Consider the following 26,436-nt stretch of genomic DNA (forward strand, 5'->3'; position numbering starts at 1 on the left):
GTCTATTAAAATCCTGTCCATAGATAGTAACTGTAAGGTCAACCTAGAATAATTCCATGGGAGCCACTGGATCTGTATACTGTACTTTGGAGACTCTCTGATTGTCTTTCAACGGTAGGAAATTCCGTAATCTGACTGCACTGGCTTTATACTAGCTAAGCAGGAGCAGAGCAAGCCCCTGCTATTGTAACCCTTGTGGTGATGAACCCTACAGGCTCATTAGACAGTTTTGAAGTCCTTGTTTAACATATACCAGGTGTCTTTTCCTTAAGTGGTCACAAGTCACAGGACATTGGAAGAAAATAGCTCTTCATGTAACGGTTAGTGCTATTTGTTTTGTCTTAGTCTTCCATGCTAAATAACTTTTACTTTCACGTATTTTCTGCATATCTAAAGCTTGCCTTAATTCCAGTCTTTTTATGGTAAAACACCTTTGAATAAAAATTAATTTAGTTTGGTAACAAAGTCCTATGCAAAAAAAAAAAATATCCCCAGATCATATGCAAGAGCTCCTCTTTCCCCATGCTGATATTTGATGCAAAAATATATTCACTGTTGTTACCTGGAGCTATCTGTAGTCAGCTCTGTAACCCACTGAATTTCCGATGTGACAGAACATGAAATTCCCCAGTTCCTGTGATCCAGCAGATGTTTCAGCTGACAGACAGAAATTCGGCAAGTTGTGAGTGCAGCCTGCAGAGCCCGTGGGCTGGGCTCCCAGGTACAGCCTGACCACGAGTGGTCAGGAGAGAAACCCTCACTGGACACAGTGTACCACGAGTCCATGGCAGCAGCTGCTGGGCCAAATGTGCCAGCCTTCTGTGCATCTCAGTGGACACACCAAAGGAGGGAGGACCATTGCCTTAGACACAGTCAGGCTGAGTCCTGCCAAGAACCGGTGAAATAGTGCTCTAGTGGCCCATGAAACCACACAGAGTGAAGTACAGGGTGAGAGGGAAGGTAAGCCTTTCTAGCACAAACATAAGGAGAAGCCTCGTATGGAACCTGGTTTGGTTCCTCACATGGTAGATAAATCATGAGTGAGTACAGACATGTGCTGGTACATCCATGAGATGTATCACAGAGCGGTACTGGATGTCCTAGCTTGTGTCTGGTAACAGCTTACCAGGTTGTATGTGGTTCTGCTTCTTTCTCTCAAAACTGTCATGATCGTGATATATTGGGAGGCTTAAGCAACACTCCAGCGTCTGTGAGTCAAAGGTATTTTTGTAAAGCAGAAAGTCAAAGGAAAGTACCAGCACTTAGCACACTGAACACCTACTCCTCAACAGAGTCAATTAGACTGTGTTTACACTGTGACCTGAAAAGGAGATTCAAGGGCAAGGTTGGGAGCCTACATGTCCTCCAGCTTCATTGGGGATAGTAAACAGCAGTAGATTGTGATCAAAATAGTGTGCTGTGTTTAAAAAGCACAAAGTTAGTGCTGGTGTACTGGAAGGTTGTGCGCTTAAGCCCAGGCTACAGCACATCTCCTCTTGAGCATCTGGAGATTGGCCTGGACCTGCATCTGAGAGCGTGGTTGCATTTAAATGACAGGATTTTGGTGGCTTAGACCTGAGAAAGAGCTTGGGCTGCAGCTAGCAGAATTTCTACACTGACGGCACAAGCGTATCCTGAAGCACTGCTGCAGTACAAATAATACATCATAATAATTAATCAGCACAGACAACAGTGAGATAATTATTTAAAATCATTGATATCTCATTCTGTGTTTTTCCCTCAGCTTAGGAATCAGCATTCATGACAGCAAGCTCTCTTATTTAGATTTCCTGAGAGCAATTGATGATGGCAGAGCATCTAAATACCAACAGAGACAAAAGCAGACCGCACCACCTGCAAGCTTTGCAGCGCTCAGCTTAGAACAGGCCCTAATTAAGATAAAAGAAATAGTTCCATCATCTTATGATTTGTTGTACAAGGTAAGTTTCATGTGGTCACTGCATCTAATTTAATGTCTTTTTTTTTTTTTTTTTTTTTTTTTCTGCCTGGCTGGGGACTAACCCAAAGGCTTCAAAACTTTTCTACTCTTAATTGATCTCTACCAACAACCTTGGCCCATGTAGAAATAACATCTTCTGACAACTGCAGACTTTTTAATTGATCGTATTCTGGTAACTCCACAAAACAAGAGTATCAAATCAAGCCTAGAAGTTTTGTGAAGGTAAGGATGGGAAAGGAAAAAGTGAATAGCAATTTATCAGGACCTTCCTGTCTTCCCCAAACCCCTTTTCCTCCTCCAGTCATCTGTAAATTGTGTCCCGAGCATGTAAATATCATGTCTTTCAAATAGCTCTGAGTTTCCTAAGCTGAGACTTATTATAAGTAGATATAATGTGCTACTTGAGGTAGGCGTTACGGTTTAATCAGATGAAAGGATCATGTAGCAACGGAAGATAAAGACACATGATCAGATGTGAGCACATTATAGTGGCTGCAGAAGTTAGCACCTGTCAGCTGGGCCTCTGCAACTGTCTGCATTTATGCTTTTGGTCGCTTCTGATTCCGACACAGACAGATAAGGTGCATTAGCTGTCGAGCAGCATGTTTCCTGGTTTTCCCACCTGTAAAATGAGAACAATAAAAAGAACCACTTCTCTCTAAAATTTTGAAAGCCCTGAGTGAAAAAATGCTGTATATTAAGTAGTCCTAGACTGTTGTGTTGGAGTCTACTGAAATGCAGCAGCCTCTAAGAATAAATAATTCTTGGTGCCGCAGTAAGATTGTTTTCATGCATGGGAAATAATAATCAAAAAGACCTTGAAGGAAACATTGCTATCACAGAGAAATATAGAGCCATCTCATCCGCACTGGCAGTTTCAGGTCCAGTTTAAGCTAATGGCTTTAGAGGCAGGCTTATGACTGCAAAGATGGTCTCGCTACCCCTGTATCTCCAGCAATGTGGTCCTCCTGCCTGCCTTGCATCAAAACCAGTTTTTGTCTCCCTGCCCAATGACCCTGGGCAGGGAATTTCAACCTGACAAAAGCCCGATCAGCTGCGTGTGGCCATGGAAGAGCTGCTGCCCACACAAGGGAGGGGAACAGTGGCTGGGAAGGCGATGGGGGTAGAAATTCCCTGTCATCAATGGTTGCATTTCTGAAATCTCAATTTGTGGACTCTGTCCAGCAGTTAAAAAGAACACAGACTTCCAACAGAGACATCGCTAGTGATGTCACTGGTACAAGCACCCAAAAAAAAAAAAGTATTACCATGGGAGACGCTGTTTCTTGACAGAAATCTCTTTTCACACTCCTTGGAGACTCCTGTGATGTTTGTAAACTTGTTGGGGCCACATTGCCATTTTTGGCCACATCGGCTAACTATTGAACAGGATACTGAAATATTTATACAATCATTTTACATTTTTCATAGTAAGAGGAAAAAAAATCCTTCCTGTGCTCTGCATTATTTAAAAAAAAAAAAGATAAATTCAATAGCACAGGTTAGCGTTCGTTAAATTTTTATAGAAGACAATATCTGTCTTCTCATATCTGTGTGTCTTGGGAATGGAGAAGGTCACAGTTTTGTCTTCTGAGGGTATGATTTGAAAATTACTTTTAGCATGAAAAAATCGTCCATTTAGTCCTTTAGGATACCATTTGGTGCTTAATATATTTTCAGGAACCAATGGGTTTTCTCCATGGAGAGCCAAACTCTGTCCACCACGCTGTGGAAAAGCAGAACTTTTTCTTATTTCCCTTACATGAGAAAATAAGGAAGTTCTCAAATTTTTCTGAGGCATTTTTTTGATAATAGTTGCTGCCACCTATGCGGTGGGAGACCCTAACGACATAAGCCTATAATAAAATATTTTGTTAGAAAGAGGCAGATCTGAAAGCACAGTTCCTAGAGTCCAGCTGGTTGAAAAAACCACAAACCCATCACATCCCATCCATGACATTTCTACAATTGAATACAGACCTTTGAAGTTTCATAACAAATAGTTTAAGGGTTAGGTGGGTCCTCTCTGTCAGTATAATCATTTCCCACGTATTTCCACCAGACTCAGTGCAATACATACTATATACTCAATGCTTTGTTTTCCCATAAGACTTTCAGTTTGTAACACAGATCAAACTTTCATATTACAGAACGAAATAAATAGAATCCTTGTTAGTGTTCAAGGGATTCCTTTCCAATATCCTTTGGATATGGTAGCATAGGTTTTGCCAGTCAACACAGTTCTGTCTACTGGGGTGGGGTGTGGGAGAGAGGGGAACAAAAGGAAGATTAAATATGCTCAGGTGAGTTTAATTTAAAATATTTTAATTTAAATCATTTAAGTCAGCCCTCAAATATTTTTGTTTCCTCTCTTGTCTTAACCACTACTTTTTCTGGAATGTTTGGATACTTGATATAATGCCTTTTTGCTTTTACTGCAGGTTGTTGTTTGTTTCCATATTTATATTTACATGTGGTGCAGAAATACAGGCTATTTTGGGCTTATTTCAACAATTGCATCACATTTTTAAAAGAAATGAAAGCTTCAAAATAAGTGGGATTCTGAGAAATGTGGTTTGTTTCTTCATGTGTAAAATACCTAAAAGTAAAAGGCATATGGGTCTCAGGCATTTCCATGCAAACTGCTAAATGATCCCTAAAAACAGCTTCTTTTTTGGAATGTTTAGGTCTGTTTAAATAACTTGAATTCTTCCTTCTCAGGCATTTTGTCTTACTGTGTTTGTAAATAACAGGAACATTATCAAAAGGTGTAAGTAAAAGACACGAAGACATCTCTGTCCTATTTTCATTTCACAGTCCTTCCCTTTCCTCTGGCTTCTTTGTCTGCCTTACCCGGCAGGAAGTGGGTATAAGAAGACCTGAGGGTGCAGGAGTCCAAATGACATTGCCTTACAGCTCATTTCTGAACTTGGCCAAGGATGTGAAAGCTGGTTACTAGCTGGATAAAACACAGTTCTAAGAAAACCAAAAAAATAAGTAAGTATTAACTTGCATCTTATGTTCTAAGAAGTAACTATGTTTCATTTCCAAAAGTATATGCTCGAAGCACAAATAAAATGAGAAAAATAATAATCATCACCCAATGGAAAACCATATAAAAAGCCTACCACTTTATCGCCATGGTGATAATAGAATGTTGTGCTAAACAAATCCGTACAGAGCTATATGGTGATTACATCTTGTGTCGTAAAGTAGGAGCAGGAAAACCAGTGAGATCTGTCTCAGCCTCTTCAAGTCCCGAGTCAAAGTCTGTAAGGCTTCAAATAATTTCAGAGGAGGAGGAGGAGGATGGAGCCCAGGTTTCAAATGAAGGAGGACCCATAAACAGCTCCAAATGTTTGTAATCTGTTACAGGCTTTGTAGCGGGTTAGAGAGTTTATATATGCATGTCAGATAGCAATAGGCATAGCTTTACAAAAGTGCTTATTATAAGTGTAGCTTTATTCAAAATTTTATAAGGTTGCTTAAGTGTATTTTATTCTCTGTAAATTTAGCATTAATATTTATAGTTGTGCAACTGTTACTTTGTCCTTAGTGGCAGGACTACATTTAATTATAGTTATTTTTAAAATAGTTGGGTATTTTTAAATATTTATATTTTCAGCTTATTAAAATTAAAATGCAGTCTTAACAGATATAATAGATTGCATGGTTCTCAAGTGTAACACAGTGGAATACATTGTATAGGTTAGAAAATGCTGCATTTCCTCTTTTCCTGCTTTTATGCTAATATAAATTTGCTAAGTTTCAATTGAGTCATATCAGCCCAAAGACCAATTGTATAAATACAACATATCCATATAATTTATTTTAAAAATTTGTGTGCTGTAATATTTACCCACCAGGAAGCTTTCCTGTTAACTTTAGAATAGGTAGCTGCTTTTGTTAGGAAAGGGTTTGCTGTAATGTCTTCTCATCCTTCAAGTAGGTGCTAAGCCTCCGTAACAACTTGACAAGCTGCACACTCCTGGGATCAAACTCCACAAGGCTGTATGTTTTAACATGAAGACTCTTTAATAGTTAGTCCTTCAAGATGCTGAATACTTTCCACCTCAACTTAGCAAAAAAATAAGCTACCTCTACATCTTTCAGGAGGTACTCGGTCCATGACAGGACTGGAGCCTGTACTGCTTTTTTTTTTCAATATTGAGCATTCACCTTGAACAGCTTTCTGTGCTGTGTTAGGGTCAGAAGGGATAAATCCATCATTAAGCTCCCAAATTAATCCACAAGGGAACATTTTTGAAAAGACAAAACAAATGTGAACCAGGTTCACAGTGCTGGTTCAGCTTCCAGATGCTCTCAAATCTCATGTTTTCATTTTGGGTTCAACCCAAAATTTCCCACGCCTTTGCAATTTCATCCCACCCTGGGTTCACACGTATTCCTGGGCTCCCGTGCAGGTTCTGAGAGAAGGCTGGTTGTTAAATAATTCACTTCATCCAAACACGCTGCAGTTTTGGCCTGTAAAGTATGTATCTAAATTAATGAGGTATGCAACTCATTCAGGCACGTTAGGAAAACTGATCATTACGCTATACAATTTGATCACTGAAGTATATTAAAAAAGTAACAAGTAAAGTATGTAGCTTGATCATTAAAGTATGGAAAATTTACTGAACTAGTAAAGTATGAGCCTGGGATGACTTTTGTCTCGAATGGCACCTCATAAATAAAACCCACAACCACAAAGGCAAACATTCACAAACCCAAAAGCCATAGAGGTTTAAGTTGTATTTTTTTTTCCTTAGAAGACAGCTGAATAAGGGGAGCTGAAAAAAATCTTGTGGAAATTATTTCTAAATGTTTTATGTGTCACGTGGATCTTTTGATGTCTTTGACATATGTTGATGAGCTTTACATTCTGATTAACTCTTCTAGAATACACGCTACAGCAGCTGTATATGAGCAGGATGCTCACAGAAATACAGCCCTGTAGAGCTCTGGGTCTATACAAAAATAGAATTAAAGAAATATAAAGTATTTTAAGCAATATGATTGCATCTTAATATTCAAATAAGAAAGAACCAAAGTTATGGCATGTTGCTTGGATGTTGCTAAGCAAGTGCAGAAGAGTTGAGGAAGGAGACAGAGAGGATGTTTTCTTAGGTGGGGTGTTATTAACCACCAGTGGACTCTCTGAGGATATTTGGAAAAGTCTAGACCATGGAGATGGGAATATGCATCGTGAACTTTTCTTGACTGACCTGCCAGTCTTGTGATTGATAAGGCCTGAGTGGAGCTCCTCTGCATTAGAATAAGTGGCTAATGCAGTCCAGCCTAATGAAAGCTGCACTTGGGAATCAGGCACACACATACACACACCCCACGCCCCCCAAAAGAAAATGTATTCACTGTGAGCTTTTTGAGATGTGGAAGGTGAAAAAAAAGTAAAGAATGTATTAAAAGTGATAGTTCAGGGTATATTGATCAGGTCTAGAACAGCAAGTTGTCCATACAGGACCACAGGATCAGCACAGCAGCACTATAGTGGGGAGTATACGGGAAAAGGAGGGATTATGATCAGGGCCAAATAATTTGTTGTTTAGCCTTTCTGGAGCTGAGTGTGCTGAGTGATTTGCTGTAAGCTTAGTCACCTGTCAAATCCAGCAGTGAGTAGAAAGAGATCAGGTCAGTTTGAGGAGATGATGGAGAGAAGGGACAGATCATCATTTGTGCTCATTCAAGGGCAGGAATTGAGATAACTGATTTACCTGCAAGTGATGAAATGCACTGAGTGCAAGGCTATGGTGTGTCTGTTGTAACTGTACAGTTTCAGAGCTCAAAAAACCCAGGCAACAGAGAAGTGACATCCTCAGTTTTTCCACAGCCTTGCTTCCTAGATTCAGCACTGTTACTAACCCAGTCCTTGTGCACTGCATCCAGGTGTGGGGAGCTGAAGTTTGTTTTAGTGCCATGACCTACCTGTGAAATTACACCAGGAATACATAAGGACCTGCTCTACAAAGGTGGTGCTTTTGCCTGTCCTGGGGGCACGAATTTTATAGGTTTATTCATTATTCGCTCTCCTCATTTGTTGAACATCTAGGGCCTCCTGTTCTGGGCCACTGATTTGACCAGACAACTGACTGTCATCAGTCATGACCCATTTCACCAGCAGCAGAGATTAGCTGGCCTGCTGGTTATGTCCATACTCTCAGCCAGCAGCACCACAGACTTTGTCTGTCCTCGTGTAGAACAGCTGTGTTCCAGGGAAATACCCATTCTGGGACACCTGCATGTGTGCGTCTATTTTCCAGTATTACATCTGCCTCAGGCTGAGAAATGTTAAAGCTTTCCTTATGCCATGACCTAATGCTATGTTTCTCCTTATCCATGATGAAAATGGTTTGAAAATTCACCTTCCTTACCCCTGCTGTGCTGCTCAGTGCCCTCCCCATGACTACAATGTGCTGTCCCTCGTTGTGCTGGGATATCTGTTTTGGTGTCTTTCCCCATTGACAATGCCTACCAAAGCTGTACCTCTCCTTCCTTCTCCTTAGTAATGAAGAAAAGGGTCCAATGGAATTTTAAAATGGCAAATTGTTGCTTTGGAAGGAAGCCTTTATTTCACTCTATGTTTACTAAGAGAGGTGGAAAAGGAGAAAGTAGGGATTATGGAAAGTAGGGAATATAGTATTAGGCCATCAGATGTACCGCTGATGGGCTAGAGAGTGCTGGGAAGGCAGAAGCAGGGAAGCCTCAAAATGCACTCGGCTTCTCTACCCAGTCCTACCTAGGCTTCATATTTCATCTTTATTTAATACAATAGTCATTTTAATTACATTTAGAGGAACGTGGCTTTTTTCTAAACAAGGCAGAGCTTGGCACGTGGGCCACCTTTGACTCATTGTGTCAAATTGTGTCAAACCATCGAATGCCATTACATATTCTAAACACTACCAAGGGTATTTTATCCTGCAAATGTGACCTCCAAACTTGAATCTGTCTGCTGCAAACCATTGGTCAAAAGGAAAATGGTACATTGCAGAATGACCCTCAATAGAGTTTTCATCTTTTATTTATAATTGGGTTTATTATTGCAAGCTCCTGTTGCACACCAGCTATCAAATCCTCAGCAGGCGTAAATCAGCAGTCAGGTTAATGGAGCTAGACTGATCACTGCCAGATGAGGATACAGCTCTACTTGTAACCCAGAGATAAAATACAAGCTTCTCTGTAGTGCTGGGACTGAAAGCTAAAACTGGCTGGCTGGTGAATTACTGGTTATCCGAACACGAGAAGAAAATGCATTTCCACCCCAAGCCACACTCAGACAACTAACTCTGCTGCTTCCACACATCTTTAGGGAAGAGCATTTATGGAAAACAACTTGAAGATATGTGTTGTTAGGGTAAAGGAGTGCCCATGGTCTAAGCACAGAAGCCTCTAAAACTGTGTAAACTGTCAAAAGGATGATTACTTCTGGCAAAGGTCATTCTCATGTACAAAGAGCAGAAAGCATCCTTTTTCAGGGGGAGATACAAGGGCATTCTTGTGTAAGCAGTTTCCCAAGACCTTTGCTTTCTGAGTCTCCCCAGAAAGGGAGAGAGGTCAGACTTGTGACAGGGCAGGGAAGAGGACCAGAGAAATTGTAATTTATCTTGATGTACCGATTTACTTTTTAATTAAGAATTCCTCTTAATAGAAAAAATCTTCCAGAAATAAGAAGGAGCTGCAAGAACGGGGCTTCGCTGAGCAGGTGTGGGTGGCGGAGCCTTCTTTTATTACTAATCAGCATAGTTATGCCATTTATAGAAAAGGACATGAGGCTGTGCGGGGAACTTTCTAAAGAGGAAAAATACAGCCCTGCTTTGAACAGCAAGCGAGCTACATAGGGTAGCCCATAAGAAAAGCCTCGTAATAATGCTCTCCCTCCCTTGGTGAAAGTAGGAGGTGAAAGTGGATTTACATGGTCCTCCCAAGGTACTCCCAAATTCTGTTAGGAAGGGCAAGAAAGCCTGTGAGGAGCTGAGCAGGACAGTTAAGTAGTCTGGATTTTACAGCCTACTGTGGTAGCTGGCACTTGGGCATGGTGTGGGGCAGGTACTGCTCAGAGACCATGCAGTAGTCTGAGAAGCTACAGAGCAGGCTGCAGAGTCCTGGCCCCTGAATTCCTAAGTGATATACATACAGAGCTTGGAGGGATGAGTGGAGCACACGGCAGTAAATATCAGGAAATCAGCTAAAAGAGAAGTAACCCCTTTTTCATCCAACAAAAAGCTCTTCTACAAATGATCTGTAAACACTACAAGGAGACAGGATACACAGCTCTGAGGCAGCTTCATTCCTGTTGCTCCCTTTCGAGGCTGAAGTGAGACACAGCAAAGCTAAGAAAAGTACCTGCACTGTGTATAGGGTTAGTTTCAAATGGAGAAATGGCACTTAAATGTCCATATGCCCAAGACAGAGTCTGAGAATTTAGGTTCCAGCTCCATTATTTTAGCTGAAGGTGATTATTTTGGCTGCAGATGATAGAGTTACAGATATACACTGAATGTACTAACTGCATTCAGTGGTAGATGAATATAACACTATAACTGAATACAAAAGGTTTCTAGTTTCAGGCTATGGTTTACAAGAAGAATAAGTGATTTATTTATTTATTTATTTATTGACTCTATCCATTTTAAGATCAAAGGGCTTTAGGTCTTGTGACATAAACAAAAAGTTCTTGAAATGAAATATATTAGGAAAGCTTGCACTTACAAAATATGTTTCTTTAAAAGGTTGCAGTGCAGTAACACTTTCCCTAAGTCTTTGGCTTCATTACAATAATTAAAAGCAGCGGTGCAGTGTTTTTTAGTTGCAGTAATGGCAGGCAGACAGAAGGGGCACCCTGCGCTGGACCGTGCCTGGCAATCTTCATTTCCTGACTACAGCACGGACCAGCTTCCCCGTCTGCGTGCGTGATTCCACTTCTCGTATTTCTTCTCTTAGTAATAACGCAGCCGTAATGTCTATTCCACACGTATGTTTTATGTAAAGCGTGGTTAATATTGAAAAGTGTTATTTGCATCTGAAGATAGTGGAGCCTTTTCTGATTATGAGGCAGGTTTCTTGCAGTTCTGCAAGAAACATATTTTCTTTTCCATCCAGTTATAATGATCATGTGAGACGTGACAAGGAAACAGGAGTGCAGGACCAAAAGCCATCTGTTTCTTTTTTGGTATTTCATATTGCAGGGAGCAAGAAGGTGGCAAAGCTCATATGCTTAAACATGGGGGTATAAAATATGATAGTAACATTTAGCATGCTGTAAAGAAATGTCTTTGAACCAAAACCAGATATTTTTTTGTTGTTGTTTTACCAGGACTTCTTACCACAGCTACAGTAAAACTGGCTGCCACTTGTGTTTGTGAAAACTTTGCTTTCAAGACATTTTATATCTTTAGTTTAGAAAGTGCAGTGGGTGGAAAGTCAGAAAATAAGTAGTTTCTTCTTCAAAATTTTGATACTGTGTTTTTTTATTATTATTCCACATTGTGCCATTCTTGAGACTAATTTTATAACTAAAATTTGGTTTCATTTTAAAAATTGAAGTTTGCTGGAGGTTGAATGTAGATGTTGAATAGACTTCATTGCTATTTAATTTTATGAAATGTAGCTTTTTGCATGCATAGTGAGTCTTCTGGTATTCTCAGGTATGCCCATACCAGAGCCTAGAGTGCTTTACTTTGCAGTTTATTCCAACAAACTCTATTTTGTCCTTTTTACTCCTGCTTGTTATATGACCTTCTACTGCATTTACTCAAAGTGTCGATTTCCACCCTGCAGAATGATGTATAATGCGGGTTTAGTTAGCAGTAAGCTCCCATGATAGGTTTTTCAAGCCATACACTGGTGTTAGATTTGAAAGCAGCACACTGAAAAAAAAAGGGGTTGTGCACATCTTGTGCTAGCATTAACACATTTGTACCCAACCCCATCTCTGCTTTCCTCTTACAGATTCTGTACCTTTGCAGCCTTCCACTGCATCATTTAGCTGCAGTATCTCTACTGTGGATGACCAGATTAAAAAGTCCCGCTGTAAATATACCTGGAATTTAGAAAGGAAAGGGAAATAATTGCCCTCTCTTTCATCTCAGGACTGAAGTGCCTTTTCAGTCAAAGAGATTTCCACTGCTTGCTAAAGACTATTCAGATGAGAAGAATACGTTTGGGATATTTGGGCTAGTTAGCTCTCACTTCCCTTTTTTCCTGCATTAACAGAACAGCCCTCTTTGTAAGATCACCCAATTTTTTAGACCTTTGTAAAAGTTTAGGTCAGTCTTGGAATCCTGTGCTTTTGTTGGCCTGTCACCAGTTGGATCACGTTTATAGACAGCCTATTTTTTTCCCTTAACTACTTGCATAGCCCCTTTTCTCTTTTGTGGTGCAAGCCAGAATTCCTGGAAGCAGGTTTTACTGCCTGCGGGATCTTGAAGGCTGCCTTCTCCACGGACATTTCCCTCTTCGGCTGGCTGAATGCCATACCGCGATGCCATAATGTCATAATTTATTCAATGGATCCATTACTGATTCTCTGTGTATGTTTTTTGTCTAGACTGAGGAAGGGCAAAAAGTCATTCCACCTAAATCTTCTTGGGAGCTGTCAGAGAAAGGACTCCTCTCACAGGTACAAGAAGTGGTGACTGCTGGCTTTGCCACAATTACACAGGAGCTTAAAGATATTGCCTCTTCAAAAGATAATACAGTATCAAAAGAGGAGTTCTGGGAATATGTACCCGACATCAGCGGCTGACTGAAGAACAAGTAAGAAAACCATATTATTTTGTCTTGTTAAGTGTACAACTGGGTAAATTGGCTATGGTTAGAGACGTGTTTGCATACTGTTGTGTATAGGCAAGTAGTTTAAAAATTTGGATGAAATGAAAACGTTTAAGACTATCATTCCATGAACATTTGTTGCTACATTTGTGGAAGCTTATTTTTTTCCTTATCTCTGAGTATGGTTATGAACTATAATAATTGCAGGCTTCCTAAAGCAAAGTCATGGAGATGCTATTGCTAATAGCGAAGGTGTGAATTTAAAGCACAGTACTTCTCTTTCACTAGCTCTTTATCTGTATATTTGCTATTTTAAAAGTTTCTTTTTTCAGTTTTTAAAGTTAATCCACTTCCAGTTGATGGGGGAAAAAGCCTTCTCAGCATGAAATAAAAAGTATTTCCATAGGGAGCTAATACAAATTCCTTTTTCTCAGTAGCTGTTTTGTCCTGCCCTCCTTGGACAAAGAAAGGGGCAAGCATTTGACATTTCCCGGGCACCTCTCAGCTAAAGGTCCCCCCATGTTAAAGATTCCCCCAGATTAGCATTAGCAGAGTTTATGTAACCTTGAATTTAGCTTGAGTGACTGAAGTGATGGTGTGAATATGGCAGTACAACCCATTTGATTAGCCCAGTGCTAATCTCAGGGCAACCTGAAAGGCCAGTCATAAGATTCAGCTTCTGCTGAACTTAAATTGTAAGAGCCATTTTTTTGTCTTTGCTAACACTAGTTCAATGTGATTTTTCCTTGTCCAAAGACTAGGTAAATAACAAAACAGGGGGAACCTTGACTAAAAGATTTCAGATTTTACTTAGCACTCTAACCTTCATGCTCATGATTGCGTCAATGCCATTTGGTAGCAAACTGAAAGACAAGACAGAGAGCCTCCAATCTCGTGTGCATGTCTGCACTACAGAAAATTATTTCCGTACTTTTCACATTGCAGATATACCCTCTGAGTTCTTGGCCCAGCATTTTTGACTATAAATTGCAGACAGGAGCAGGGCCTGCTTGTAATTACAGCAAAGGGATTGAACAGCCTGCCATGTTATCAGGCGATGCTACGCATGTGTAAAGTTGCAGATGTAAGCACTGGAAAAAAGAATAAAAATTTCCATTTCCCCCTTGAAAATAGCAGAAAGAAACCACAATGACCTGTGTGCTCTATTCCTCATAGCCACACCTCTGGTGAGGTACCAAGTGCAAGTGCCAGATCTGAACCTGGAGCCTCAACACCAGGTGAAAGCAGAAGTGAAAATGTGGTGATACTCTTTCCTCACCCCTGTGAACTGAGCAGAAGTGACAGGTTGAGCTCGTGGCTGAGCCCTGGCCGAGGCAGAAGAACTCATACCTTCCTGAGCTGTGAAAAATCCCTCGGTTTCTTTCTTTTTTTGGAAGCAGTAAGGCAGGCATCTCCAGCTGAAGAGTCCTCCAGACTAGATCCTGTCTACTTTACGCTCAAGAAGCAGCAAAGGGACACTGGAGCTATTTTATACTTAAAAGAACCTCAGACAAGTGAAGAAAAAAAATCTTGATAGAAACTGTCATCCATAATAGCAACGAGAAGCAGGCCTGAGGAGCCTCATTTATATAAGCAGCAGCCTTTGTGTGAGTGAGACTCAAGCCCTGTATCTCCAGAGATATTTTGATTTTGACAGGCCTCTCAAAGATATGCCTACGTATATCTATATGAAGATGCCCCAGGAGAGCCTTCCAATCTGGGTACAGGGTTTGCCACTGCTAATCCAAACCCCTGCCATTCTGGCTGTTGTCACTGCTCAGAGTTGTTACAGAAGTGTTACTAGTAGTCATAGTCTGGATGACTTCACAGAAAATGTCTTCTTTTATCCATTTCTGGATGATGGCCACTTACTGTTTGCTATTAGCAAGGCTCAGCTGGAGTCTGTATCAAGCAGTGGATGAAGAATTTCTTCCTGACGTTTGGCCTCTTGGTCTTCTGAATTTCTGATTCTGTGACCTTTTTCATAAAAGGCTAAGGATGGTAAACACACTGCAAGCAAGGTGTTGATTAATATCTTGCCCACTGACATCCCCCTTTTTATCACAGGCAGTTTTCTCTGCTTGAACTCCTTTGACTTGCTTGAACTATCTGCAATCCTCCAAATGGCTAAACTTTGGTGGCTGTTGAAATAGTTTCTAACTATAGCTAACCCAGCTCATCAGGGTATTGTTCTATTTAATTGAAGTTTGTAATGCACTTTGAGATCCTTGTATGAAGTGTGAAGTATAATCACAAGCGCAAAATAGAATTGTTTATAATTCATAATGTGGTAGCAGCCAGGCCAATGGGGGAAAGTTGAAAGGAAAATCAAAATGTATCCTTTGCCCTTTGAAGTTTGACTGCAACTTGGCACATGCATCAAAGAGGTGACTAGTTTCCTTTAGGGTTTAAGTCTCTGCCGAAAAAGATCAAATCAAAAGCAATCTGAGGTTCCCAATTAGATTTATATTAAAAATCAATAATGAAGACCCTAAAAAGGCATTCTGATGACTCTTGAAACATTCACAAAATGAGTGCAGCTCATTTAAGGGTAGGCTGTGATAATCCTTCCTTTGATTAGTTACTTATATCATGAGTAGTCCCATTAAATTCAGTGCAGCAACTTACTGAATAAAGTGCTGTTCAGCAGGAAATCAGGCCAGCGTTGTCCTTATGATTCCATATGTAGCCCAGACAGTGGGCTACTTGCCCTGTGTTGGCCCAAGCACCCCCATGGACCTCCACAGGCAGAAGAAGCAAGGGTATCAGCAGCTGCAACCAGGTCTTCTGTAGGCTGGCTGTATTGTAGAGATACAGTTCCTGACCATACATATTACGTATGTAACTCTATGTGATTCTAAAGGCTGTAAACATTTCCTGCTATGTTTTTTTGTGCTCATTCACATTTGCCCTCAGGGTGAAATAATTTGTTTATGCAAATACAATAACTGAGGAGCCTTAATGGCCTCTTGAGATGGTGGTATAACTTAGGTGCACCTGATAGCATGAGAAATTTGCCTCAATGGTACTCAGCCAGGATACAGGTGCACCATGTATTTGATTTACATCTCATGTTAAAGCGTTATTCTTCTATACTGCAGCTCAATCACTGTGTCTAATCACAGGGTTTAGTAGTTTAAATAGCACACAAAGGGCCCAATTCAATTAAAAAATGTCCTGCAGAAATCTTTTTTTCATTGTTTTCCCAGTCTTGTGCAGGCTTCTGCAGAGAAGCTGTGATTTTTTTTTAGTAAGATGGGCTCTAGGATTCCTTCTATTCCACGGCGTCCTCTTCCTTTCTTTTTGATACGTTTTGTCATGTTCTTAGTAGATAAGGGGATTCTGTTGTAAAAATAGCGTTTACAAAAGTCATCTTTTGCTTCTTCATTAGTTTGAAAATCTTTGGAACACAGTGAATTTCAGTGCTGGTGGACAACTGAAGTATGATGACTTTTTGAAGAAGTTCAGCTCAGAAGTTGTAATGGTACCATCAAGGACTCTTGGTGTAACTAGCTCTGCAACTTCTACCAAGCCAGCTGCCCATACCATGCAGGACCCACGCGTGTCTTCTCAGCCTGAACATCCCAAGACATCATCTTCTCTAGTAGGGCAAAAGAGCGTAAGTATGGTTGTTTTATGAATTTTCTGGATTTTCATTTCTGTGCATAAGCTGCAAATAATATCTGTGGAACTCAGTGAGGGTATTCTTACTGATGGCCCATGAAATCAGGCACAACCACCTGTCAATAAGCAAATGAGGCAATTTGCAAAACTGTGTAACAATGACAAAAATTTAGCCAGATAGTACCTCCACTGAAGGCAAAGGATAGATATCAATTTAAACCAAGAGCATTCCCTGTTGTTACCTTACACATATCCACCCGAGCTGTACAGCAACTAAAATTTCTGTGTTTAAGTACAATCAATCAGAGTTCTGAGAACAAAGTAAACAGCCTAAATTACAAAGGCCCAATAGCTGCAAAAGCAGCATTAAAAAAAAAAAAAAAGAGAAAAAAAGAAAGAAAAGAGAAAAAGATGGCTTATCTGCGGTCATCTGACAAAGCTAGGCAGGATTGGCAGTTGCAATTTTCTGATAGGTGTTTGCTGGCCTGTCCAAAAACATTCTGGTGGTCTTGTGTACTTTCTGGTGGATGCCAGATTACAGCTGTTAATGCCTGATGGTCTAACTGATAGACCTGCCATGAAGGCCAGTGATCTAAGAGAGGTAAGAGAAGTGGATGAGGAATGCAGTAGTTTTGATTCATTTTTGCATCCGTACCTATACTTCATGTCAATACCACACTTTGGTCCTCTCCACTGCCATGCTGGCCTCTTACCCTAGTGCTAGAATTCACAGAAAGGTGAATGATTACAAGCAGAAAAATTAAACATCCCCTTTGTGGAGCTGCACCTACCTAGTCCACATTCTCTGGCTACAACCGAACCTTCAACAGAAAAATAAAATATTTAGAGTTATTCAGTGCCTGGAACATGCTTGGATTTTCTGACTACTTCTATATGGAGATGTTTAGCTACTGAAAAAGAAATAACAGATTGAGCAAATTAAAGATGCAAACAACTTGTCAGGGCTGGTAAATCTAAACATTGGCCCATTGCTAGCTCAATTATCACATTAACTATAGGTTCTTTCTTGAAAAGCCCAGACAATTAGCTGCATACATCCTTCATGCTTTGATCCAGTCCCAGAGAAAGCAAGGGACAATTCCTCATTACTGCCTGTAAACGTTAAATGGGACAGCGTAAGACAGTAGGAAGGGAACTTAAGACTCCCCAAACTTACGGCTGTTGGAAAGACCCCGACTAGCCTGAACACCGATCAGGATGAGTGTTCCTGCAGCATTCATTGCATGGAAATGTGTACGAGGCCTCAGCAAGTCTGCACCAGTGAGACCCTCAAGAGAGCACTGGGAAGTCTCACTAAATATGAGATTATACATTGGATCTACAAGGATAAATGCCACTTGTGCAGGTATCGTACAGTGGTAGGCTGAGGCTTTGCTTCCAGCTCAACCACAGTACTGCTGAGGCAGCAATGAAAAAGACACTGAGCACCAGGGTCCTCTCATGTTATTCCTTCTGTGGCTCGGCATAGGACCAGGAGTTCTGCCAGTAACAAATCAAAGCAATGTTATTTTGTAATTCAGTGTCTTTCCACTGGTTGGTTTCTTTGTTCTAAGATGGCACTACATAGCTTTTTTTGAGCATGGTATCTGTCTCTTTATAAGAAGCAGTTTGGAGAAACATAAAATGATTTACAAATTAAACCAAATAAAGAAAAAGAGGTCAAGGCCCATTAAATGAACAGCGTCATCTTGACACTAAGAGTGTTCTCACATTTTTACCTACAGTTTTGCAGATACAATTCAAATCAGACTTAGAAGTGGTTCAAATTAACCTCAAGTCTGGAAGACCAGAAACTGGATTTTTAATCTGGTGGTTTGTCTACACAACCAGTAAAACTCAATAGAAAAAAAACTAACATTGTCTCTCACTTTTAGATACCAGCATCCAGTCGTCCACAGACAACAACAACTTGTTCTGCACCTATTCTTAACTGTGAAACAATAGAAAATAAGATAACAAAGAACATCCAACGTTCCTGGAGAGACATACTGAAAGTGTGCAAAGAGAAGGATGTCAGCAGGCTAGGAGAAATCCCAGTGTCAGACTTCCTAGGTTTGTTGCCATCTGAAAAGTGCATTATTTATTCACAGATGTGTTCTGTTTTCTTTCTGGTGTCCCAGCCATAGGAACATCTGGCCTCTAGTAAGAGTCAACCACTGCATAATTGCTTCAGGTACCACCCTGCTATTGCAGAGCGAATAGCTTACATTAGCCTTGGGTGCAATACATTCACATCCCTATTCAGAATTAACCATTCCTTGGAAAAGGAGCACGTGGCTTTGCTTGTGGGTACTTATGGTATGTACACAAGTTATCTCATCACCTTCCCAATACACTACTCTTACTTGTGCCTGGGGATATTTGAGTAAATAGATTCATCAGTCTTTTCCTTATGTGTGCTTCTGGTTGCACTGGTCTTGATGGTTGAATGCCCACTGATTTGAAAGGACCCTGGATTTTACTCTTACAAGAGCTGACCTATGCTGAGCTTCTGTTGTGTTCTCTTGTAGAGAGAGGATTTTCTATGCCTTTGTTAGGACGTTTGCATGTGTGATAAGACAGTATGCACCTGTATAATCAAATGTAAAGTCCTGGCTATAAGAAGCTGTTAGCTTATCAGATCTTTTATCTCAGTTAAGGAGTACTTCTTGTGCATTTAAAATCAAAATGACATGTTATCAGTCCCCTGAAATTCTGTAAAATGTGAACTGCCACGCCGTAAGTAGAGGCATATGCATATACCTGCATATAGCAAGATCTGCATAACATACTAGTGCAGCAGTCACTGTAACTGATGGCCTGTCTCATATCCCTGCTAAAACTTGGGAACACAGGACAATGATTGGCTATTTTTAAAAATAACAAAATGAATATTCTTTCTTTGCATTTCAGATATAGCAGAGAAGTTCAATTTGGATTTAAGTGAAGGGGAAATTAACCAATTAACAACAAAATACGATTTAAAGAAAAATGGAAGGTTTGCATACTGTGACTTCCTTCAGAGTTGTATCTTGTTGTTAAAACCACAGGAAAGATCACTGCTACAGAGGGTAATTATACAGAAGCCACCAAAGCCGGTAGGTACAAAGCTTTGTGGTGGGTTGACCCTGGCTGGTGCTCACCAAAGCCGCTCTATCGCTCCCTCCTCAGCTGGACAGGGGGGACAAAATACAATGAAAGTCTCAAGGGTGAGATAAGGACAGGGAGAGATCACTCACCAATTACCGTCATGGGCAAAACAGACTCGACTCGAGGAAATTTATTTATTGCCAATTAGAAGTCAGAGTAGGGTAATGAGAAATAAAACCAAATCTTGAAACACCTTCCTCCCACCTCTCTCTTCTTCCTGGGCTCAACTTCACTCCTGAGTTTCTCTGCCTGCTCCCCCCAAGTGGTGCAGGCGTTGCTGTCTCTGCTGCTCCTTCATCCTCAGGGGAGGACTCCTCACACTCTTCCCCTGCTCTAGTGTGGGGTCCCTCCTGTGGGAGACAGTTCTCCATTAACTTCCCCAACATTCTCCCCATGGGCTGCAGTTCTTCACGAACTGCTCCAGTGTGAGAGCCTTCCACAGGGTGCAGTCCTTCAGGAACAGACCCACCCCCAGTGGGGTCAGAAGTCCTGCCAGCAAACCCACTCCTGTGTGGGCTCCTCTCTCTATGGGGCAACAGGTCCTACCAGAAGCCTGGTCCGGCATGGGCTTCCCATGGGGTCACAGCCTCCTTCAGGCATCCACCTGCTCTACCGTTAACCTCCATGCGCTACAGGGGGACAGCCTGCCTGACCATGGTCTTCAGCATGGGCTGGAGGGGAATATCTGCTGTGGTGTCTGGAGCACATCCTCCCCCTCCTTCTTTACTGACCTTGGTGTCTGCAGAGTTGCTCCTCTCACACATTCTCACTCCTTTCTTCTGGTTGCTGCCACATAGGATTTCCCCCTCCGCTTCTTAACTATGTTATCACAAAGGCGCTGCCACCATCACTGATGGGCTCAGCCTTGGCCAGCAGTGGGTCTGTCTTGGAGCGAGCTGGCATTGGCTCATCGGATATGGGGGAAGCTTCTAGCAGCTTCTGACAGAAGCCACCCCTGTGGCCCTCCCACCCCCCGCTACCAAAACCTTGCCACACAAACCCAATACAAGCTTATAAAAACCAAAATGACAGGGTTTTTTTCAGTTTCTGCCGTACTGACAGGATATTTCGTGGCCTATTTCTATAGTCATCTTATGCAAGGACTTTCCAGCATTCTCTTATTTAATCCCATGATATTAATTGCCTAGTATTCATTTGATGTCTCCTTCAGTTGGAGGATTTAATTCCTGGGGATCATGCTCTATGTATCCGGGTTATATGGTAAAGTGGCTAAATTTGCTAAAATTTGGATAATAATTCCGAATAGAAAACACGGGAGCCAACAGTTTAAGAGCTTTTGTTGAACTACATAAAAATCAAGCTAGAAATAAAAAGTGGATGCGATGGCCCTGACTAGAGGTCTTGCCAGCAAGCTAGTGCCTCTGCTCCGCAGCCAGCACTGTATGAAAAGCCCCGAGGAAGCTCTCACTTGCACCGCTGCTAATGGTCACTGAAAACATCTAGTAGCCAGGACTGGTCAGCACACATCATGCCCTTGCAGCTCTCCCTGCCACACATACCGGCTTCCCCAGCTGCGACAAAGAGGCAAAAGAGTCCCAGCAAGGCAGCGACACACAGGCTGTTCCCCTCTGCCCACGGTACCGCTCTAGGGCAGAAAAGATCAGAAGAGACACAGAAATCTGGCTCTTGTGGCCCGGAAAGGAAGGCATCGGTAACAGCATCCCAATCAAGTTATGTAGTAGGAACAGTGCCAAATTCCAAATCTGCTCATTCAGCGAGCCTGCTACATTTTTAGGTTTTTTCTGACTGTGCCTAATTAGTTTAGATATGGTTAGTAGCAGCATTTTATGGAGAAATTACATTACTGAATTGTTTTCAGATGTGGAACGAACAGATTGCTACCAAGGTATGAAGAGAGTATCATTAGGAATTATCAAGTATTCACTACCAGTAGGGAGGGTAAGGTAAAACTATTAAGTTTAGCATCAAAGAACTTCATTATCTTACAGAAGGTTTCTTTTATACACAAATTTGATGCTGTAAAATTCCATCCGAGTATTCTGGAGTAGATAAAGCAGTAATTTTTTAGTGCCTATGTCTCGAATAATTTTTATTTATTCTATTCAGAAAAAAATAATGAAGGTCTCAGTCAATGTTCTGAGCACCTTTATGTAATGTCATATTCAAAGTTAAATTTCCTCATGGATCACTCAGCTCATTCAGCCTAGTAAGTGTACAGATACACATCAAATGGAACAACTTTAAAAAAAAAAACAAACCCACAAATAAAACCTTTTCGGGGGGGTGGCAGGCACAATTTCTTTTCTTTCTCAAAAGCCTGAGAGAACCAATGGCCTAGGGCTTCATGGGAGCATCCAGGCTCTGAGCTATGAAAATAATCCAAGCTGATGTCATCGTAAAGTGGCCTTTCCCTCCCTTCAACCCACAAGGATACTCAGTAGTTGGAAACTGCATTATTCATGTGCCCGCTCATTTCTCAGCTATGTAGTCTGAAGGAGGAATACCCCAAGAGCACAGAAAGAAGGTGCAGCTGCCTCCCAGACCTCTTATAACTTGTGTAGGTGCGCCAGGGCCTCCATGTCCACACAGCAGATGTATAAAGCCAACTGTGCCCTTCTTTCACAAGGAGACGCTCGGAGAGACTGCAGTGACACGTGCAACTGGCACAAATGGGGCACTAGCCACTTACCCAATTACAATAATAAATACCAGGAGAGTGTCACGGAAAGCCGAGATGGAGCTGTATTTTAAGGAAATAGTAGAGCAGCTCCAGAGCCTGCAAGTGGACTGGGACTTGCTGATTTTTCCCAAAGTCCCTTACTCATCACTCCAGTGTTAAAGCTTTGTACAAGCGGAATTAATTCTGCCTTAATGAATAGTTCTGCAGTTCGCCTGTGTTCAGGGTGCATCAATGCAACACGTTTAGCCAGGCTAAAACAACAGGCCCCGACGTGTCCCACAGAAAGTTAACCCTATGGTCCAGCCATGGAACTCAGAAAGGTTCAAAACCTGGTTGCAAGGTATTTTATGTTCTTGGGAAAGTGTACAGTAGGGTCTTGTTTTTTCTTAAATATCGTACCACTCCCACAGATGACTTATGCATTCAGTCACTTTTAAGCAAAAATTTCTCTCTGAAAAATGAACACTGCAGAGAATTAAAAATGACTGAACGAGGGAGTTGAAACAAGGACAAGCATAATATATGTGAAAACAGAGATCTGAGCAGAAGTAACACTGACTTCAGAATCAGCTTCAAATAATCACTGTCAAAGCCCTAACTTTTCATTAAGTAAATATACCATCTGCACTTCCCAAGAATATCAAAATGTTATAGGTTAAAATAATCTAGTGTAAACAGTATCTTGCAATAATTTGTAAACAAGTATTCAGCAGCCAGTCGCAGACTAAGGCAGCATTACAGTCCAACACCTTTTCATTCTGCGTTATAGTCGTGCCCAGTTGTGCTCATGATGCTGTTACTAAATGCGAGTCTTTCTCATCCAACTTTGTTAGCTGAGTCCTGGACCACAAACCACATCGTTCTTCAGCGCAATGCTGAGAATTCAGCCCCAGATCCTGCACTGCTGGAGACCAATGAAGCGAACTTTTAAATCCTATGATGAAAGTCATACTGGACTGTTACACGTTGCAGATTTCAGACAAGTAAGTTGCATTTAGCAATTAACAGTCAGAAAATTACAGTAGCCTCATCTGAGCTTCCTGACTGAAAATTTTCTGAAACATGGCGCTGAACCAGAATGCATAAACTCACCTTGGCCCCTCTTTGAGACTTTACCTCTGACCATTAGTCATGGTAATCTTTCTCTGGATGCGATTACACTTCCTTGAGGTCTGAGATCTTGGTGAGGTCCTAAATAGATAAAACAGAGAAAAACCTTAGTCCCTATACAAAGTTTCAGTGTGTATCTTTCACAAAAGCATGGGAAAGGAAGCGTACCTTCTGGTAGGTCTCCCTTCAGGCACTGCTGCAGCTGTAGGTTCCTGTGACCCTCCAAATGGTGTGGACCCTTCTAAATGTAAATGGGCTCAAACAATCAAACAGGACTTGGGAGTCTCTGTTTCTGGTTCCACTCTCTGCTTTTCTGGGGTTTTGTTCCGCTTTGTACTAGGCAAGGGATCCGTATTCTCTGCAAATATTTTAGTACTTTGTACGTCCTCAAATGTACGTCTGTGTATACTGGATATCAGTGATTCTTCATGTAGATCCGTGGGGAGTTTGATTTGTGCTTAGCTGTACTGGTTTCAAAATCTTTTATATTGTTTTAGCTAGGAATAATCATCACTATCTGTTCTGGAGTAATTCTGAATATTTGCCATTCAACTGCAAGGAAAAGAAAAATAACATGGGGCCCTAAACCCATTTAAGGCTGTGTGCATTAGGACACCCCTTGGCATCACTATTTGAAAGAACTGGTCAACTAGCGGACGTGATGCTCAATGACAGTAAACAAATGCTTGGCTGCAATAAGCAACAATAAGGTGTGCTTCTAACGCTCCCTTTCCCCTGGAGCTGCAGGAAGCCAGCTCGTTGCCTGGTAGACTATAAACCTGGTCAGTTATACCAGTCACAGAAGTGCTGTGTTAAATCTTTACTTATTTAGGACTGGTGGGAACGTGATGTATTCTGGCAATGCCACGTAGCTGAAACCTGAGTCCCTGCCTGCCCCTCTGTGAAGGCTGAGGAGCAAGATGTCTCCGTGTGGCTGTATCAAGCCTCATGTCTGAGGCTCCCTGTCTATCACTGCAGCTTTCTGAGTGCTTGGGCACAGCCTCAGCAGACCAGGCTCAAGGGAGGAGGAGTGAACATCAAGCCCGTTGCATTTGATTTTAATTTGTCATGTTCCTCTAGGACATGTGATGATTTCCATTTCTAGTTAAAGCAATGTCAACAACTTTCAGATCAAGCTTCCTAACATGATATAAGCTAAGCAAAAAAAAAAACAAACCCCAAAAAACCCACCCAACCAAAACCCAAACTCCTCATGGATCTAGATCAAGAAGAAATCCTTGATTCCAAAACCCTACTACAAAGGTGTTAATCTGCTGTTTAACAAGATATCAAGTGATTTGTGGAGGTACAGATCCCTTTATCTCCTAGGTAACTTAATTTACTGAAACGGGGAAATTAGCTCTCTACTAACATCAGTAACACTGCTATTTATGGCTGTACTATCTGCAAGGGGTCATTAGCGATTTCTGATGCTGAGCTGTTAAGAGGGAAAGGGGGAGACTGAGTTTGCCAGAAAACTAATGACAACTGGCATAGCACACAAGGACACACTTTCAGGGTTTAAGTTCCCAAGTGCATCTAAATCCAGAAGTAAGCCTTAGAAATTAACATATTATTTTCTTTCATGGTAGGGCATTGAGAACACTTAAAACTGTTGAAGTGCTGAAAAAATGCACCAGGTAAAATATTTGAAAGAGGCAGGTATTTAACCTGGCTTTTAGTGTCAGGTGAATCCGACGCGTCCTGGTCAAAGTAGGTTTTCACTGAAGTGTTAGGAAGGCATGCTTACAGGCTGAGAATTTGCCCCATGAACATTAAAAGCACTGAGTGCATCATGGGCATTATTATATACATAGGGGTTTTGTTTGTTTGATCCCACAGTTTGAGGGACCGGATTATTCCTTCTGTTTCTCCAGATGCAAAAGTTGCAGACCATCTAAGGACGGCAGAAAGGAAGAAATTCCACCTCTTCATCTCATCTCGAGATGGTAGCAAAAGCCTTTTAAACATATACTTTTTGTAAATTAGCTTCTGTGCACATGGGTGCTATCTATTTCCCAATGCTTCTGCAGGCAAGTGCTAGTTGGGCTAGCGGACTAAACCCCTGCCTAGGCAGGTTTTCAGGTATGCTTCGCAGGGAGCCACTATTGGCATGGGAAGAGAAAGAGATAATAAAGGAGGGTTTGATTTCTGAGAATCCTAGGACAGAGCAGAGCTCAATCATCAAATTATTTCGTAAAGACATTTTAGCAAGGTAAACTACCGTTTTTACTTTTTGCTCACCCAAAGTACTGGAATCAATTTTAAAGTTGTCTCTGTCTTTTGTAGGTTCTTCAGGAGTATGGCATCAACCTAACTGAAGAGGAGTTATTCAACATTTTTGAATATTATGATAAAAATTTGTCTTCAAAAATATCCTATAATGATTTTCTCCAGGCATTCATACAGTAGGATTTGGTCAAATGCAGGAAACTGCAGATAAAGACAGTGACCGATTTATAATTTCAGATTTCAAACTAATAAATTAATTGAGTATGTCTTTTTTGTATCTATTTATTCAAAAACTCAAAATACTTTAAAATTCTGACAGCAGTCCTGTGTTGTGGATTAAATCTACATAGCAAGGGAATTAATTTTGCATAATCCATTTATCAAAAAAGAAAAAGACAACAATTAACATTGTCAAAATAATGCTTCCTAAGACATCTCCAAAAGCAATTCATTTAAGGAAATTCTTTTTCTAATTTTACGCGTTTTATTAATGACATACTCTTAACTTCAGTAAAAAGGTTTACGAGGCATACTATTCAATTTCCTCAATTGTCATTTTCCAAGTGTATTAGTTTTCATGTTATCCTTCATTATTCAAAAAAAAAAAATCATCCCATTTCTCAGGACATCTTTTTCCCCTACTTGCAGTGCCCTGTTTGTATTGTCAAAGACATGTTAATATGGACTGGCCATTGAAATCTGAGCAGATGCCAATTGCGTGTGGACACCACACCTTTTTCTGTTAAAACTGTTCTTCTGCATCCTTCAGCACAGCTTAGAAAAGAAGCTACTTTACCAATAAGCATTGGCTTCTTAGCTGCGTAATATTCCCAGTGTTAGCCTTGAGGTGTATCTTTTTAAGGATGGTATATTTATATATATTTATACAAAGAGTAAACTGCAAGTA

The 26,436-nt window shown here is 41.0% G+C and overlaps 1 protein-coding gene across 1 annotated transcript in view; it reads left to right on the forward strand.

Annotated features, from left to right (window-relative positions):
- EFCAB6 (EF-hand calcium binding domain 6) overlaps positions 1 to 25,709 on the forward strand; it is a 117,604-nt gene extending 91,895 nt beyond the window's left edge. The window contains 8 exon segments of the mRNA XM_074157980.1: positions 1,745 to 1,940; positions 12,528 to 12,693; positions 12,696 to 12,736; positions 16,143 to 16,370; positions 18,271 to 18,448; positions 19,289 to 19,473; positions 23,021 to 23,170; positions 25,587 to 25,709. Of these exon segments, the coding sequence (XP_074014081.1) occupies positions 1,745 to 1,940; positions 12,528 to 12,693; positions 12,696 to 12,736; positions 16,143 to 16,370; positions 18,271 to 18,448; positions 19,289 to 19,473; positions 23,021 to 23,170; positions 25,587 to 25,709 (1,267 nt within the window).
- The last annotated feature ends 727 nt before the right edge of the window (positions 25,710 to 26,436 follow it).

Source organism: Numenius arquata, chromosome 1 (assembly GCF_964106895.1).
Source record: "Numenius arquata chromosome 1, bNumArq3.hap1.1, whole genome shotgun sequence".
Taxonomy (NCBI): domain Eukaryota; kingdom Metazoa; phylum Chordata; class Aves; order Charadriiformes; family Scolopacidae; genus Numenius; species Numenius arquata.